The sequence below is a fragment of the Brachypodium distachyon genome, chromosome 2, assembly GCF_000005505.3.
Source record: "Brachypodium distachyon strain Bd21 chromosome 2, Brachypodium_distachyon_v3.0, whole genome shotgun sequence".
In the NCBI taxonomy this organism is placed as follows: domain Eukaryota; kingdom Viridiplantae; phylum Streptophyta; class Magnoliopsida; order Poales; family Poaceae; genus Brachypodium; species Brachypodium distachyon.
Genome location: NC_016132.3, coordinates 22,748,891 through 22,765,681, shown reverse-complemented (window position 1 = coordinate 22,765,681; position 16,791 = coordinate 22,748,891). Strand labels below are relative to the sequence as shown.

Here is a 16,791-nt window from a genome sequence, read left to right as displayed (position 1 = left end):
CTTTGGAGATCATGGGCATCTACGGGGACTAGAGCAGGGACAGAAACGGACCGGGAGCCTCCTTACGCGCCTTTTGTTTGTTTTATTGGCCTCTGTCACCGCTTCTAGTCCTAGCTCTGCCTCCGATCGATAAGATCTCAAAATGTATTGTATGACAGTTCTAATAATTTTGATTTTGTATTATACATGTTCATATTTTTCAAGTAGCAGCTAGCAGTGTCACGTGACATAGAACATGTTTGTCGGGAAGGTGCATGCACGAACCTGCCTGCCCGGGGCCCGGGAGGCGACAGGGCGATACTGCCATAGTTTCTTGTCCCGGGCATTGGCCTCACACGTGCCGGCGCCGAAATATCATCGCGGCTCCGTCCGGGCAGTGGCGGCATGCGGCGGTCATCGCGGTGGGGTTTTGGAGCTATCGGAAAGGGTTGGCATCGGCCAAGTGTCAAGTATACTGATGCCATACTAGGATGTTGCCGGAGCCCATCGCCGTCGTTTGCCCTGGGTACTCTGTCCTCTCCTCCCACGTCCCATGCATGTACAGCGTTTAGGAATTCTTCCCAGCCCACTGCTCGGGTGTTTCCCCCTTTTTTTTGGCATAGGGTGTTTGTTTGGCTTGGCTTGGGCATCAGGTCTCCGGAACAGAGAAGAATGGAATGGATGAGTACGGTGGTGATAATAAAGAGGGGCCTTTTATACACACAAATACAATTATAAAAGTACTTTGTTTTTTCTATTTTTTTGATAGGCAATATATAACGCATCGCAAAAATCTAATCTAACTTGCAGCTCGCTTCAACTTCAAGAAACATGTGTCATAATTCGTCTGTTACGTTCCCATGAAGCACTTCTTTGCCACACTGACTGTAAAGTGAGCTATTCACATTTCACAATATATACAAGGGCCACAAAGTCACGTAGCAGTAACAAATGATTAGCAGCTCCTGATTTAGATTTAAGACCCCTTGTCGTAAACCTGGAGAAAGATGAAAAATACCAGAGTGTTCATTCCATTCTTGTCACATGAAACAAACAAGTAGAACATCGAACACAGACAAGATAATCACCAAACAGAAAGTTGTCATTTCAGGAAAAACATGATACTAGCTAGCATAGGGCAGGTAATATTGTGGTGGATTGGTCTATAGTAAAGTGATGTAACCAAACACAGGGTAGAATAAGAAGCTTGAATGGCACCAAAAAGAAATGCTGGACGAATATATGACACAAAGAGAATGATATATACCTTAATTTCCCTATTAGAAAATCCAACTATCAGCCTTTCATCCCAATACAATATTGAAGTTACAACTGAATCACAAGCAATGGAGGCGACATCTCTGATTTCCACCTCTGACTCCTCTTCCAGTAATTCCTATAGAAAAGTTGACCAAAAAGAAAAATACAAGACACCAAGATGCGTTAATCATAGATAATCTGTAAGATCATTTCTGAAAAGCTCTATGGAACTAAATATGTAAGATCAAAAGCTGTAAGGCCACTTCTGAGAAAGTCCGAAAAGCAGCTAATACAGACCTGAATATTTATGACTTTACCCAATCCACCAGTATAGAGCCATTTACCATTCAATTTAACTGCGTAAATGGAAGCATTTTGAATTTTTTCTGATTTAACAAGGACATCATCCTTCCAGATCTGATTTAGAAGAAAAGAAGTGCCATGAATTAGGAGAACATAGGTTAAAACCAACTGCAATGAAACAATATAACACAAGAATGATGTTAGAAAATAACACAAATATGTATCATGATTTAGATATAGTGAAACCTTCAAGCAGCCATTTTCATGTGATGAAACAACGAAATTAACTTCTGTTGAAATTGACAACACAGGGGCTGTGCTTCCTGGTGTATTATCTTCCAGTACAGACAACGGGCTGTGATCAGTGAGCCACCATGATCGAATAGTACCATCCCAACTTCCGCTATAAAGAATACCACTAGCAACTGCAAGGCAAGACACAGTTGATTTGTGGCCTGTCATAGTGCAGCAAAGTGAATAATCCTGTCAAATGCAGATAGTGAATTAAACTCCACATAATATGCTTAAACAACGGAAAATGAATTGACAGATTCAATAACTTTATAAATGCAAAAGTATATAAACGTGTTATTCAGATAAATACTTGATCATCAAATAGTGTTAATTAAATAGTTTGGTGGATATCACTCTGGAACCGAAATCTAGTAGAAATTTTAGTTCCAATGCTTAATATCTAAAATGTTAATACAGCCCAACCAACCAACCTATTTAAATCCCTGTATGACAGCTAAAAGAAAGTCGATCTTACCTCCAGTGACCAAGCCTTAATAGATTTGTCTCTACTGCCTGTATAAAGATAACCGGTTCCAGAAACAGCTAAACAGTGAACACCTCGATAGATCCAATCATTATGTTCATGCCAATTATGTAAAGGTTCTTGCTTGAGAGAGGTATCAACATGCCATACAAAAATTCCGCTGCCGCTGTCTCCACTTATACAAAGAGACTGGTTATCATTGTCAACAGCAATTATTGTTGTGATTTTGTGTTCATGACCCTTCAAAGTCTGCACATGAGAGAAGTCCTACGGAAAGAAGTCCAGAACCGAAGTCAGAACAGATACTAGATGTGTTTGATGTATGCCACTGTGATTTCTCACTACGAGAAAAGCATGTTATTTGAAGGACACTAGCACAGTTGCAGATTGTCAAGAGAAGAGTGTATACTGACAGTTCCATACCTGGAGTGACCATACATTGATTGTTTTATCGTAAGAAGAGCTAAACAAGAAACCCCCTGTAACATGACATATATTTGTTAACATGGATTGCTTGAACAATATTTCTTGTAAAGGGCATAAGAGAAATCCACTAGCATTGTAAGTTCTGCAATTGCTACATGCACAGAAAGCAAATACCATAGCGACACGTCTGAAAGCATTGTGAAACTGTAGGAAGTAAAGAAGACAAACTATGAAGTGAGATATGTAGAGAAAACTGCAAAACAACAGTTAGGTGCAAATACACAAATCATTTCGTTTTGGGCAGATAATGATCATGAAAAGTGCAGGAAAAACATTTGCGAAATGCATTTCTGAACACTACTTCTATATGAAATTCTAAGTTCAATGTACGTCCAAAGATATGAAAATGAAAAGAAAAATATGACAATATAATAAAGCGAAAGGAACAAGACAAAAACAAAAGTTTTATCCTGCAAACTATATACTCTGTTTTCTTGTAACAAATTTTGAGTAGAAATTTTGAAGGGTGCTCCATAGACCAGACCGGCATTCTTTTCAGAATTTTGCATATTGTGGCCCAACTCAAAATGTTTTGCATGATTGTAAAGAATTATGGTATGACAGGATATGCCTAATAAAGCAGACTGGCTGTGTTACCTCCAATTGCCAATCCTGTGACACAGTCACGGTGAGCAAGCAGAGTTAAAGATTTAAACACTCCGTCACGCTGTGGCTCATTAATTTCTGCTGCACAAACTGTCTCATTGTTCATGCAACCATGATTTCTTTCATCATCCGGAGTCAAAATTTCGTCATCAGAACCTCGAGAGGACTGCATTTTATCATCCGACTCAATAGCACCTGGGCCAGAGTACATTGAGGATAACTCCCCGAGGAGCAAACATCGTAACCCCTTCTGAGCTGCAAGACCATCCATAGCAGCCAAAGCATCACTCGCAGGTTTCATCCATGAGCCTCTAATGCATTTCCAAACATCTGAAATCTCTGGACGTTCTTCTGGGTCATAGCTCAAGCAAGATGCTGTAATTGCCACCAATGGTTCCAGCTGCGTACCAATCAATACAGCGCCAAGCCTCGTTAGCACTTCCTTCTGCCAATCATCATGTGATCCATACGTGTCCCACCTGGCCGCGAGCTGCTCATCTCCAGTAACAAAGGCCACCAATATACAACCCAGCAACCAGACATCTGAATTATGCCCTACCAAACCATCAAAATCACGACTCCTCATCCTTGTCGCATCACTCAGAACCGCCGCCATCTCGGGAGCAACCAAAGCCCCACCCTTGGTCAAGCAAAGCCCTGCCCGGACTCCACGGCACAAGACCAATACCTCATTCAAGTTGAGCAGGCAGCGCCCAAAGCGATCAAGGCAGAAGCAGTCCAGCCGGAGGCACCCAAGAACCAGCCCCTCGCCTTGCAATTCCATGAGCGCTTCACACACCTCCATTCCAAAAGCTCTGATCCGAGCCACCATGTCCAGTCCGTTGGTCGTCTCATCCAACAAGCGGGGTACTCGGCGCGTGTGCCGTTCAGAGACCAGCCAAAGCGTTGCCACCTCGGGCCCCATCCAGACGCCGAAAACCCTGCACACCCGCCGCGCCAATCGCGCCGAGGCGGCCACCAAATTGATTACCTCCTCCTTCGCCCCACCGCTCAGCGCGTCGATCACGGCGACGACCCTCGACGCGTGGCTGGGCCGGTAGAACGCGGCCTCCTGCGCCGGTGGCCCGCCGGCTGGGGCTTCAACCGGGAGGAGGCTGACGGGTTCGCCCCGCAAGCAGAACCAGGGGGCGCCGAGGTCGAAGGCGATCGACCCGACCGCGAGGCCGGTGGGAGCGGGACCAGGCGGCGCGGAGCTGAGCGGGGAGGCGGACTCAGGGAGGATTGCGTGGCGGAAGCGGGCGAGGAGGCCGGAGTGGGCGGCATGGAGCGGGAGTGGGCGAGGATGCGCGGCGGCGGCTGTGCTGGCTGGGGATGCGTTGGGGAGCGAGGGGAGGAAGGAGAGGAGGGCAAGGTTTTTGGGGAGGGAAGAGGGGCCAAGGGCTCGGGAGAAGGGGACGCACTGCGAGCAGAGCGGGCAGCGGAGAGAGGAGGCTCCGGCCGACGCGGAGGCGGGCGGGAGGGAGGAGATGCAGGAGCCGCAGAGGGAATGGCCGCACGGGAGGACGCGAGGCACGACGGAGGCGGCATCGAAGGGGGAGAGGCACACGGGGCACTCGGGCGGCTCTGTGTCCGGCCGTGGTAGCGCGGCGCTCGCCATGGCCGTCGCTTCTGAACTCTGATCGGCTTCCCGCTTCCGCTGGGGCCAGGAGAAGGGAAGCTCGCCGCGAGGGTCTGCGGGCTCGGAGCAGTTTGCTATGACCGTTCTCGTAATGTCCGTGAAAACAAAGAACTGGAGTGGCATAACTGCAAGTTGACAGCTTCGGAGGAAATCTGCCTTTGCCGCAAACGCAGACAACAAAATAAGAATTTCATCCTTGGTCCCAATCCACGTAAGTTAATTCAGAACGAAAGAATACAAAATACTGTACTCGCTCACCCCGTTCAACAAAAGATGTCTCAAATTTGTCAAAATTTGAATGCATCTAGATATGACTTGATGTATAGATGTATTCAAATTTAGTTAAAGTCAAGACATCCATTTTTAATTATCCTTTTTGCCAAATGGAGCACATTTGACTTTTCAATCTGCAACGCACAACTTCGAATACCACTTCTGCACATACAGTTGATCAAGTTTTAATGGCACATTTTTCGGATCGAGCGAGTAACAACTGACAGTCAAGTAGAATGATACAAGCCACCCTAATGAACAGCTGCCGTGACAAACGAAGCTGACTAAACGAAGCAAAACTACAAATGGGCTGTAAATACCCATCTCAATCAAGATTCATAGGTTAAATGGTTGCTCAGAAGTCAATCGGCAGCGAGCACATGGAAAATCTATCTATCTATCTTTGTTACAGACCAAACTTTGGGGAGGATTTATTTTGTTCTCCAGTGGTACAACCGCAACGGTTGGTTAGCTATAGCCAGGCCGTTGGGGGTCGTAGCCTACAACGGCAGCGATTGTCTGGGGAAGGCTACTGCTGACCTTTGCCTCGTCCGCACGCTTTGCGGGCTTCTGCTTTTCACTACCATGCCGCAGGGGAGCCTTGGATGGGTCAGCTCGCAGATCCCCTGTGTCAGATCCTAGTTTTCGCTTCTTAATGTCAGTAGACGAACTTCGGTTGCCGTCCGATGCTGCACCAACGCCAGTTTCACCAACTTTGTCCGCATTTCTGGAGGCCTGATTACCTCCATAGCTAACAGAAGGATATTCGATATGCGGCCTAGACATGGATAGCTGTGTGCTTTTCATGGGGACCTGTACAGCTTGTTGTGCCACCGTATATTGTGGAACCACGGGATTGCCATCTCGCAACTTGGAGGCAGCAGCTAGCCTTCTCCTCTTCATTCTCTCTTCATTGCGGGCCTGAATTTGATTAAACATGGAACATCTAGTGAGTGACACTTTGTTACATCAGGTGTTGTACACAAGGTTCATATTATGCACGATAACATATTGTATATAATTGTATGTCGAATACTGAGTAGAATACTCCTTTTCTTCCCTTCCATCCTTTTCTTTTATATAAGAAGCGAGGAAACTAGACATGCTAAGCTAAAATGATATTCACCTTACGCTGCCGGTACAATAAATTTCTTCGCTCCTTTGATCTTGAAATGGCATTTCGGATTTCAACTTTATCCATGTAACCTTGTGGCCATAAGTCAGCAAGCTGGTGCAAAGATAATGTAGGCACATTATGGACATGTACAAATGCGCATGAGGTGGTCTACCTTAAATGCATATGTCGCTCAGGAATTTATGAATTAAATTTAAAGTTGGTGCAAAATTCATAATCTATCAAAACAAATTAACAGAGCATAATCTCTGGATAATCGCTAGCTAAAAATAACATGCAAGGAACTAAAGGAATAGTTTGACAACTTTGTATTACCTCTCTAAAAAACCAAGGGAGTATGAAGGGCACGATATATTGGTTGTCATAGCGACCATCACAGTCAATTATGCTGTTCTTGACACAGCAGAACAATTGCAATTTCTCTGCTGGATACATAGTTCTAACCTCACCACTAACAGATAATAAGGCAAATTACCATTAAGAAAAGGAGTACTATAAGAAGCGCAAAGTTCATGGCCAATCTTGTATTTTTTTGGAAAAAGAAATATTTCTGTTTGGAAGTTCTGTAGCAGAACTGAACAAAGGTGCCAATAGAAGTTTCTACTTTAAGGATTAATACTCTCTTGAATCTAGTGAAAAAAGGATACAAATATTGTAATGTACTGATATTTTCAACAGATGTTCGAAATAAGGGATTGGAGCTTAGACTTCTTAAAAGTTGGAATCCAAACTGCAAAGTAACTGCATACAAAATGGAGGGAGGAATGGAAAAAAGAAACATGTAAATTCGCAGGCCATACCTCTACATATAACTTGCGACTCTGAGGGCCCTTATCTTCATCCATACCCTGAAAAGCGTGACATAGTCAACAACTACAATGAATCATAAGTTATTTGGAAGTTGGGTCTTCAAAGTGATACTAAATATAAAATGAATAAAATAAGGCTAAAGTAACAAAGGCCTTTCAAAGCCACTCTTGGTCTGAGCAACTACCATAGGCTCCTGACTGGAAAGGCAAAGGTTTATCCCTTCACTATCTACAATGTACGGCATCCAAAACTAGAAAAGTATCCTTGTACGGCAAACAGCCACTAGCTGTGAAATTTTATCACGAAGAACATACAATCACAAGCCTACCTCAACATACAAATCATATAGATCACAGATCCTATCCTCCAATGGAGCATCCAAAACAAATTTTCCTTTCAAGGCCCTTCTTTCATCTATATCGACAGCCCCCTGAAAATCATCTGCTGAATCATCCTTTGGCTCAGTAACCTGAAAGCAAATGGATGTAAGAGCTCCTAAATCAAATTTGCTGATGAAAACAAATGCTAAAATAAGAGGAAAATTGGATACATGCCACCGCAAAATTGGCACTTCGGAGGTATGACATAACAGTTTCAAAAACACGTCTGCAACTGGGTAAATCGGATAGGATAAAGGTCCAGAGTCCGAGAATAGTGCACTCAGCCTCTACTGTCCGGAACCGGAAACAGGGTTTTGTTCCTGACACAGAAGAGAGGCTTTGACGCTTACTGGAACTTTTGATTATTGATTGATTAAAACTGCCACACACTAGTCCTTTATACGGGACTGACTAACTTGATCCACATGTCAGATCTCAATTCAAACTCAAGACTCGACCATACCTCCACCTTCCTAGTTTAACTGGACTCTTTCTAATAGATTCAAACCTACTTCATTTATTTCTTTTACTGACCTTCCTATCTAACCTATCCAATGCCTTCACGTATATGCCTAACTCCTGCTGCGTCGTGCACCCATGACCATAACACCTGTATCCGCTGCCTGGCTACCTCAAACTTGAGTGCCAGCCAGCACAGCTTGCTTCTCTGCGCGCCGATGCAGCCTTGTCCCTTGTGTCCACTCCAGCTCTGCCCCTCTCTGCTACCCCCTTGATAAGTCGCCGCACTAACCTGTGCTCTCCTGACAGTTGCGGATCCACACGGACGCACCTCCTCGCCTGCGTAGTCTCCTCCTTTGAGCCTTCACAGGAAGATAAGCAGCAGCAGAGCAAAGAGGAGTCTGGAGATGAACGCCTTGAGATGGGCAGCAGCAGAGCAGAGATCTAAAGCTGAGCAGCATGCATCCTCGCTAGGGTTCGAGAGAGGGTAGCGAGGTGCGTTGCTGCCGTAGGGTGCAGCGCAGGGGGGGAAGCAGGGAGAACAGAGAGCAAGATCGGGGCGAAAATAGGGAAGAGATAGATGGATAATAGTCCAAACGATTTAGTCTAGGGGCATTTCAGTCCATAAGTAAATACTTTGGCCCATAAGTGGAATCTGGGAGAGCATCACAAAGTTGTACTGGCATTTTCCAAACATCAGTTTTTGTAATGGCATTTCTCCAAAGAGCAAATTAATGGCATGTATCCAATTTGCCCCCAAAACATTTTGCAAGAGGTACCCAAATAAAGCGAACTCTACACATCCTAATCAGCATTGCAGTTTTACCTTGGGCCCTGTGGCTAGACGTGTTTTGATCATTTCACAGATCTCAACTTTTACTTGCCGGAACTTATCAGCCTTCTCCTGTTTAGCATAAATGCCTGATTCAACCATTTCTTTCATGTTTCTCTGTATCAAAATACCAGAATTTAGTAAAAACCTGAGGGAGTCATGCGGTCAGGTCATTCTACAGGATTGGCACTCAATACATGTACCATACAACCACAATTCAAAACAATGCAGAACATGGCAAGAGTAATATACATGGCAAAACTGATAGAGATAAGCAATAACACATAGTCAGGTGCTCAAGACTAACATATATCTTCACTTTGACATGCAAATCACCTAAATTTGTAATACTGTTACGTTTTCTGTTTTCTATGTGGCTTGCTCTATCTTTGGCAGTGGTTGGTGCAAAAATTTATCGAATATGAGATTTATGAATTATCTGAAGACTGACTACCATCAAATTTCAGAAAAACAATTATATGTACTGTAAAGCAGAGTGCAAACGGTCTTTTTATCAGCAACAACAATCGGGCATCCAAGCTCCAAAGTTGTCCCTCTGCATGAAGCAGCAAGGTTCTAGAGGTCGCAACCAGACCCAAAACCAACAGTAGGTTGTTCCCAGAACTGGAGATATTCATCTAGTTACTAATTACAAAATATTTATTTTGCATTTCTTTTGAATTCCCATGTAGCAAAACATATCTAGTAAGTAATAACATTGACATACCAGGGGCTGGTTCTGGGTCTAAATCTGTCACTGAGTTTGTGGTCATAATTTACATATTTCTAAGATGAGACTTCTTCGAAGTGTGACACTCGAAGGTCTAGGTGATCAAAATCACCTTGCATCGTCCGACCTAGATAATTAACCGACTGGCTTATTTCTCTAATTCTTAATCATTTATTAGAACTCTAATTATTAAATAGTTAAGCGGTCTTGGATACACAAAATGTTCCCCGTGATGATATGTAAGGAGGGTGTGTTTGGTTTGGGCCCAAGCCCAACCCTACCAAAAATTTGGGTAGCCAATATTTGGCTAAAGGTTTTGGTTGCTCATCTAAGAAAAATGAACTAGGTTGCCTAGGGAGCATTGGCTTACCAAATATTTGGTCATGACGAAAAAACTGGTATGGTTATTTTAGTCATCATCATCATCCAAACAATACCCTAAAAACTCGTTTGGCTCCCATCATTGGGGCATGGACTTTTGGAATTCATTTTGGATTCTAGGAATCAACTTGTTTGGCTGGCATAAACTTGGATACAAAAATTCAATTTGGAATTCCATGGAACCACACCTATACCTAACCCCAATTCCTCTTCAAAAAGGCATCATTTTTCTGGATTTGTCTCTCATTCAACAAATCCATGTGGCAAACAAACATGATTTTTTAATCCGGAATTCAAATTCAACCAAATAAAATCCTATCAAAAAAATTATTTCATTTCTATCAAATGAAATGAAATGACGGTTGCCAAACAAGCTGTAAGATATTAGAAGAGCAAAAACATACTGCAAAAACCAGGTTTTCAAGTAAATGAATTTTTATCTTCGAAAACACAAGGTCTGCTTGTGGAAACGGTAACAGAGACAAAATGGCATTTTATGGCAGAACACTGATGAAAACATCAAAACAGAAATTTCCATAATTGTACATGTGGACTTTCCATTTATCTTAGTAGCCAGTCTAGTTTGTCCCAACCTAGTCCAATCCACATCAACCAACAGTAAACATAAATACCTAATATCTATCCCAAATCGCCTTCGTGACCTCTCATGATTCCACATCCTCCATGCGTCCACAGCGCTCTTCACCGGTGTGGCAGCGCTTGTGCTTTTCATCCGCTGCCCATCCTCCACCCCTCCTCCAACCTAAACCCCTCTTGACTTTTGTATTCAAGCAAACATTCACTTATGCATGGGTATCCGTACAGTATCTGTTCTCTAATCGTTTCTGGGGTTTCCGCATTCGTTTCCGCTTCTGCTAAACAAATACGGAAACAAATGTGATAGCACTCAATTCCATCTATTTCCGCTCCAGTTCCAGCCAAGAAAATCCTTCCTTCTGACTGTTTATATATAAATTAGCTAAATGCCCCATGCGCTGTCACTGACAAACATCAAAAGGCCATTTCTACTTGCACCGTGAGAGAAACCAATGTACAATGCATCGTCTTTTGCCTCCTCACCGCCTGACAACTGGCTCCACCGCCACTGCCGGCTCTTCACTCTGTCATCATGCCATTGTCCTCTCAAACTCCAGTCAATCTCCATCACGGTTCCGTTTCCAAAGAGTACAAATAGAAGTAGCAGTGGAAATGGAACGTGTCAACATATATCTTATACCCCAATAAAACATCAACAGGAAATGCAAAGGGTTTTTATTCAAAGATGTCATGGTCTCATGGATAAGTATGTGTATATTAACTGTGCTAGAATTCATTCAAAGATAGCAGTGAACTATAAAGCTAACGAGCCACACAAGATCTACTTATCACAACATTATCTAGCTGTTGTCAAAGTTAAGGGTCGAGATAGTGAACATATAAAAGCACAGAAGCAACCACCTAAAAAGAACCATAATATCCATGCTTGAACATTATGAAAACAAGAGCAGTAAATCAACAGCACAGTGCATATAGTTAACCACTACCTCTACTCACCTTCAGTGTCCTACGCTGCACAAGGTGCCCCACTATGCCCATGAGGCGATTGACCAATTCCTCTTCTGGGATTTTACCCTGATTCGCCTGCATTTATCAAGAATTGCTGTTGTGAGCTGGAAAAGAAGTGCCAGTACAATAGAGCATTTCTTTACTGAAAAGAACCGAACAAGCAAAGGTAGTACTACTTCAAGTTTCTAAACTCACATAATCGATAGCAGCAGTTTAAGAATTTATTGTATGCCTGCCTACATGTCTGTAATGACTGTAAATTAACAGCAGCTTTCATGTCAAAACTACCAAGAAACAATGTTTCAGAGCACTTTGCATTTCAGAGAACCACAGATTTAAGTGTGGAAATTTGGAACAATCATGAAAAAAAAAGGCGTTAGCGCATCCAAGTGGGCATGGGGAGTCCCAGGGTCTGCCACCACCATCCTCATACCCATTTTCTCTTGTATCGCCACTTGCAGCTCTCTCAAGGCCACCCTGCCCCGTCACGATTTCTGTTCCCATCAGCTCTGGATTCAGCTGTCTGTCAGGCCATCCTTCCACCCATGCATACTTTCACCTCCAGCTCTCCCCTCCCCAAATCATCCACCTTTACCAGCTATTGAGCAGGTAAGCTTCCCTCTTCCTCCTCCCTCTCTTCTTCTAACTGACTGGGAACTGGGCACTGTACTGTGTTTCTCTCCCCAGCCCAGCACCCCCTCGTGCTCTGCCTTGTTCTGTTTCTCCCATCCATCTGTCGTCTGCTGCTTTGGTCTACTCTGTTCTTTAAATGCTTTGCTTGCTGGCTCAAGGCTGAAGCTAAACACTCTTGTCTGATTACTGCTACAAGCTTGAATCTTGATCTTGCTGGCTGACTGGCATGCTCTTGCTAAAAAAATATTCATGTACAGCATCACTCGGGCACTAAACGGTTGTGAGGTGCTTAACCTTATCATCGTAGTAACTATGGGCTACCGAGTTTATCAAAGATGCCGATAGAAGAAATCCATGCAGATTGTAATAAGAACAATGCATGAAAAAATTCAGCAGCGCACATTTAGAACAAAACTGAAATTTCAGAAGAAGAAAATCACTACTCCCTCCGTCCACAAATAAGTGTACTTCTACCTTTTGTCTTAAGTCAAACTTTTCAAGATTTGACCGACTTTGTTGAAAAAAGTAGCAACACGTATGGCATCAAGTCGGTATATTATGAAACTACATTTCAAAACGGATCTAATAATACTAATTTAGTATCTTAAATGATGCTACGTTTTCATATAAAGACGGTCAAACTTCAATATCAAAACCTAGAATACACTTATTTGTGGACGGAGGGAATAAATATGCCTCAATGGCATACTGGTTTTGGTAGTTCTTTTGTCATGAAAGATTTTTCAGTACAAAAAACATGAATACTCCAGCAACTGACACAAGGTCGTGTTATATGCATGCTATGAGTAATGTGTGCTGTGAGTATTGATAGTACTCAGATTTCAGTAAAGTTATATGCATACTATGAATAACGTGCACCATGACTAACCAGAAGATTGTCACTCTGATGTAAAATAAGGTGTGGCACGACATACCGATAACCTTGCGACCTTAGCAAGCTTCTGTTTTACTTCTTGTGGCAATCTTCTTTTGACCGCTGCTTGACAATTTGGATCTATGTCTTGAATATCAAGAGTTTGAGGTCTATCTGCAGGAGAAATTGTAAGTAGCGCACACTGAAAGTTACTTCCAGAAATGCATCAGAAAAGTATACAATCTAACACTAAAGTTTGACAGTAAGGTACCCACATTCACTGACAATATTTTGGAGGTCACGAATAGCTCGTTCAAGCCTGGTACCCTTGGCCTTGATACCTGAACCTTCTATACGCCTGTTCGCGGACAATTGCTGAAAAGGCAGTACACGATATGATTAAAGAAAGCAGTACAATTGTATCAGTAGCTTTACAAATAGTAACAGACAACTCTTATCATGGCATTTCTTTCACATGTACCATGTGGCTGTTATGTTTTCTATAGTGAGAACAATGTTTGTCCTGGACTTTTAGTGTCCTCTGCTTTAGGGGTGGAAAGGTACTACAATCACGCCATACTCATAATACTAGTTCATCTGATTTGTACCGTGGTTTGTGTCGAATATGCGTTGTTGGCAGTAGACAAGCCAGAAAATTGACTGACACCATATTTCTCTTTGCGACGCATTTTCTTTGATAAATCTTGCTTCGGCCCATTAAAAGTTTTTTCCGATTGGAGATCAAGTCGCACCGGGGCATCCTTGTCCGAGTATGCTGGATAATGGTAGCCATCTGCTTCATTGATTCTAGACTTGTGAGCAAAATCAACAGCCTGGGGCACTGCAATTTTATACTTGTCTAAGTCATTTATTTCTGAAGGCAATGAAACATCCTTACTTGATATATTTAGATATGATGCATGCTCAGCACCAATTGCATGGTCACTGGACTTCATTTTCTGCATTCTTCCAGGGGAAGTACTTTTATTCTTCACTGGTTTGTTGCCTTCAGACTGATACTCACTATAAGAACTTATGTCACTACTTGCTAAATTCTTTCCTGTTTCAAGGGCATTTCTTTTAGGGTCTTTTACAGGAATGCTGCCTGCTGCAAACTCCCGGTTATTTTCAATGTAAGAACTTGATGGTTCTCTTCTTCTCCGTTTCTTTGGTCCAACGTTTTGTACTGAACCATCTGCTACAGCATTTTGTACTGAGCCATACTCGCTGCAAAACAAAGCTGAAGTAATGTCATTATTTATCTCGTGGGGTGGCATATATGTAAAGCATATACACGGAAGTTGCTGCTTGGTAGTTTGTATATCATCCAACACAACAACGTTCTGAAGAAATAGCACAATTAGAAAAACATAGAATGTCTTATGTAAGCAAGGGGTGGGCCGGGGTAGCATAAATCCTACAACTTTGTAGTTTCAAATTAAAGTGATAAGAAAATTACCTCTGTTCCAATTTCCCTTTGTTCACAAAATATCCAGTGTGCTTGGTTGCCAAATTGTCGACTTCGAAGTACTCATCCTATAGACACAGGTAATAACAGAGCAATCACAACACTGGCTATCACCCTAACATTCTCAAAAGTTCTAATGGTAGTTGGTACAGCTAAATGTTTGAACATGCTATCTAACATGGCAGCAAGAAACATGTAAGTTAGCAGTTTGGTCTGCACAGAAATTGATCTTACTATTCTGATGCACCCCCCAAATATATTTTAGCATAATCCTTCCAGGCATACAGGTCATGCAACTGCTATGTATATTATATGTTCACAAGTGGAAATGCCATATCAAACTGAAGAAAATGAAATCTCCGCTGAATATAAATGAGCGCATCATTCTCAATATTGATTAAACATATAATGTCAAGTGGTTGCACTATTATTATATATAGTTGGTGCGATAGCTCATTTATGCAGAGCACATGGTAAAAATGGTAACAAGGTGGGACCAGAACACTGGCATTGACAGATAAATTGCTAGCGTCCAGGTAGAAGATACGCTGAAGCAATGGAAAAACTAACCAATTCAGCGTCATCAATGAAAGAATCCTCAGTGTCATACTGATCATCATCAGGCACATCATCCAGATCTTCTTCGTCACTACTATGTTTGCCCTGGCAGAGTATGGCATGGATACACAAAGTAAACACATTATGCTTGGTGTAAAAAAGTAAAACTTGCATGTCCTCTCCTGTAATAACATCATGTGTATACCATGTAAAGGCGCTCAATTTTCTCAATAACTGCATTGAACCGATTTGACTGTGACGGATCATTTGGGTCGTTTTCTGTGGGAGGTGCCTGATATAGAAGATGAGGTAGCCTCAGTATAAATAGTGCAATATGGCAACTATTTTGCAACAACAAAGCAGATTAATCTATCGCAGTTGAAGAAAAACACAAGTTAGATCGTAATGATCTACTGAATGGACAAGTGCAGCAACTGTCAATGCAATCGGTAAGGCAATAATACATGAAATTATTTGATATACTCCCTCTGTCCCATATTAAGTGACAAAATATTACATGTATCTAGACGCTTTTTGGGTATAGATACATCCCTATTTGGGCAAATTGAGTCACTTAATATGGGACGGATGGAGTACTAAGTTACTAACAAGCAAATAGAGAAAATGTTATTTATGAATCGCATGCCTCTTGAATAGTAGGTACTGAGTAGCATCTCAGAAGCAAGTAATTCCATTTCTAAAGTAACACCGAAAAGATTCTTGGGTTTCTTCAGGATTTTGCAGCACATCTGGTGGCAATCAGGTATATGTTTTGATGCCCTGTAGAAGAATAAAATCATATTCCAAAGGATTCTGCGAGATCATTTGATGTATGATTTGTCTTATGTTAAATACCCTCGATTTTGCTGTCTCTACCCTCTTTCCCCCCTTTTTCTGTTCTAAAATTATCCTGTACGCTCGTTCTACATTAGGCCTCCCCTGGATACATCATTAAATCCGGTCATTCCACAGAAAATCATATCTTGCTAGTCTCAATAGATGCACTAAAATCCCACTTGAAATCCCTCAGTTCGCAGGCTTGGTGAACCCACAAATTCCACACATTTAGGTAGAAGAAGCAAGAAGCATAACGTAAGACACAGAACGGAGAGAAAGAAAACCTACCGCAGCAGACAGCCCCGCGAGGGGCTCGACGACGGGCTGCACAGCCGCCGCGGCAGGCAGAGATGGCGGCAAGGCGGCTGCCACGCCGGCCTCCTTGAGCAGCTTCTTCCACGACACAATGGTGGTCTCCCCTGGCCGGAGCTCCACGGAGAAAATCTGCCTCCCGCCCCCGTCCGCACCCGCCGCCGTCGGGGCCGCGGGAGCAGGCGGCGGCGCCACAGCGCCCATCGCAGGAGCCCTCGCCGTGGCCTCCGCGGCAGAAGCAGGAGGGGCGGAGGCACGCAGGACGGCCGCGGGATCCTCCATGGCGGCGCGAGTTTGGCGCGATTAGGGCCGCGGATCAGACGGGCTGGCGCATCGGATCGAGAGAGGGCCTCGAGGGGTTCCGGGACCGGAGGAAGCGGGGAGCGGGCCTGTGCCCCGGCGACGGACGGCAGCCCTAGGGGGAGTGGTGGTTGGCTAGGGTGGGAGGAGAGGGGGAGGTGGGAGGGGAGGGATGCGTGGCGTGGCGCGCGG

General features: G+C 43.4%; 2 protein-coding genes across 4 annotated transcripts; both read right to left on the bottom strand.

The window, feature by feature from the left end:
- Positions 1–673: 673 nt before the first annotated feature.
- On the bottom strand, positions 674–5,257 carry LOC100826344. The gene is made up of 7 exons (XM_003568376.4): positions 3,404–5,257; positions 2,744–2,799; positions 2,312–2,587; positions 1,789–2,025; positions 1,537–1,656; positions 1,247–1,375; positions 674–976 (listed from the first exon to the last, which is right to left on the bottom strand). The coding sequence occupies exons 1-7, from the start codon at positions 5,172–5,174 to the stop codon at positions 956–958; spliced, it is 2,610 nt and encodes an 869-aa protein (XP_003568424.2). The 5' UTR covers positions 5,175–5,257; the 3' UTR covers positions 674–955.
- A 215-nt stretch (positions 5,258–5,472) lies between these two features.
- Positions 5,473–16,775, bottom strand: LOC100826032 (ubinuclein-1). Of its 3 annotated transcripts, none has more exons than XM_010233056.3 (14): positions 16,276–16,775; positions 15,356–15,442; positions 15,163–15,255; positions 14,584–14,660; positions 14,023–14,351; positions 13,733–13,920; positions 13,400–13,499; positions 13,186–13,298; positions 11,606–11,692; positions 8,935–9,057; positions 7,598–7,738; positions 7,260–7,307; positions 6,451–6,552; positions 5,473–6,245 (listed from the first exon to the last, which is right to left on the bottom strand). In XM_010233056.3, exons 1-14 carry the CDS (start codon positions 16,579–16,581, stop codon positions 5,793–5,795), a joined length of 2,247 nt encoding a protein of 748 aa, XP_010231358.1. In that variant the 5' UTR covers positions 16,582–16,775; the 3' UTR covers positions 5,473–5,792. The 3 variants fall into 3 exon arrangements, with proteins under 3 accessions (XP_010231358.1, XP_010231359.1, XP_003568423.1); XM_010233057.3 differs by having other exon boundaries at positions 13,733–13,917; positions 16,276–16,774; XM_003568375.4 differs by having other exon boundaries at positions 13,733–14,351.
- Positions 16,776–16,791: the final 16 nt, after the last annotated feature.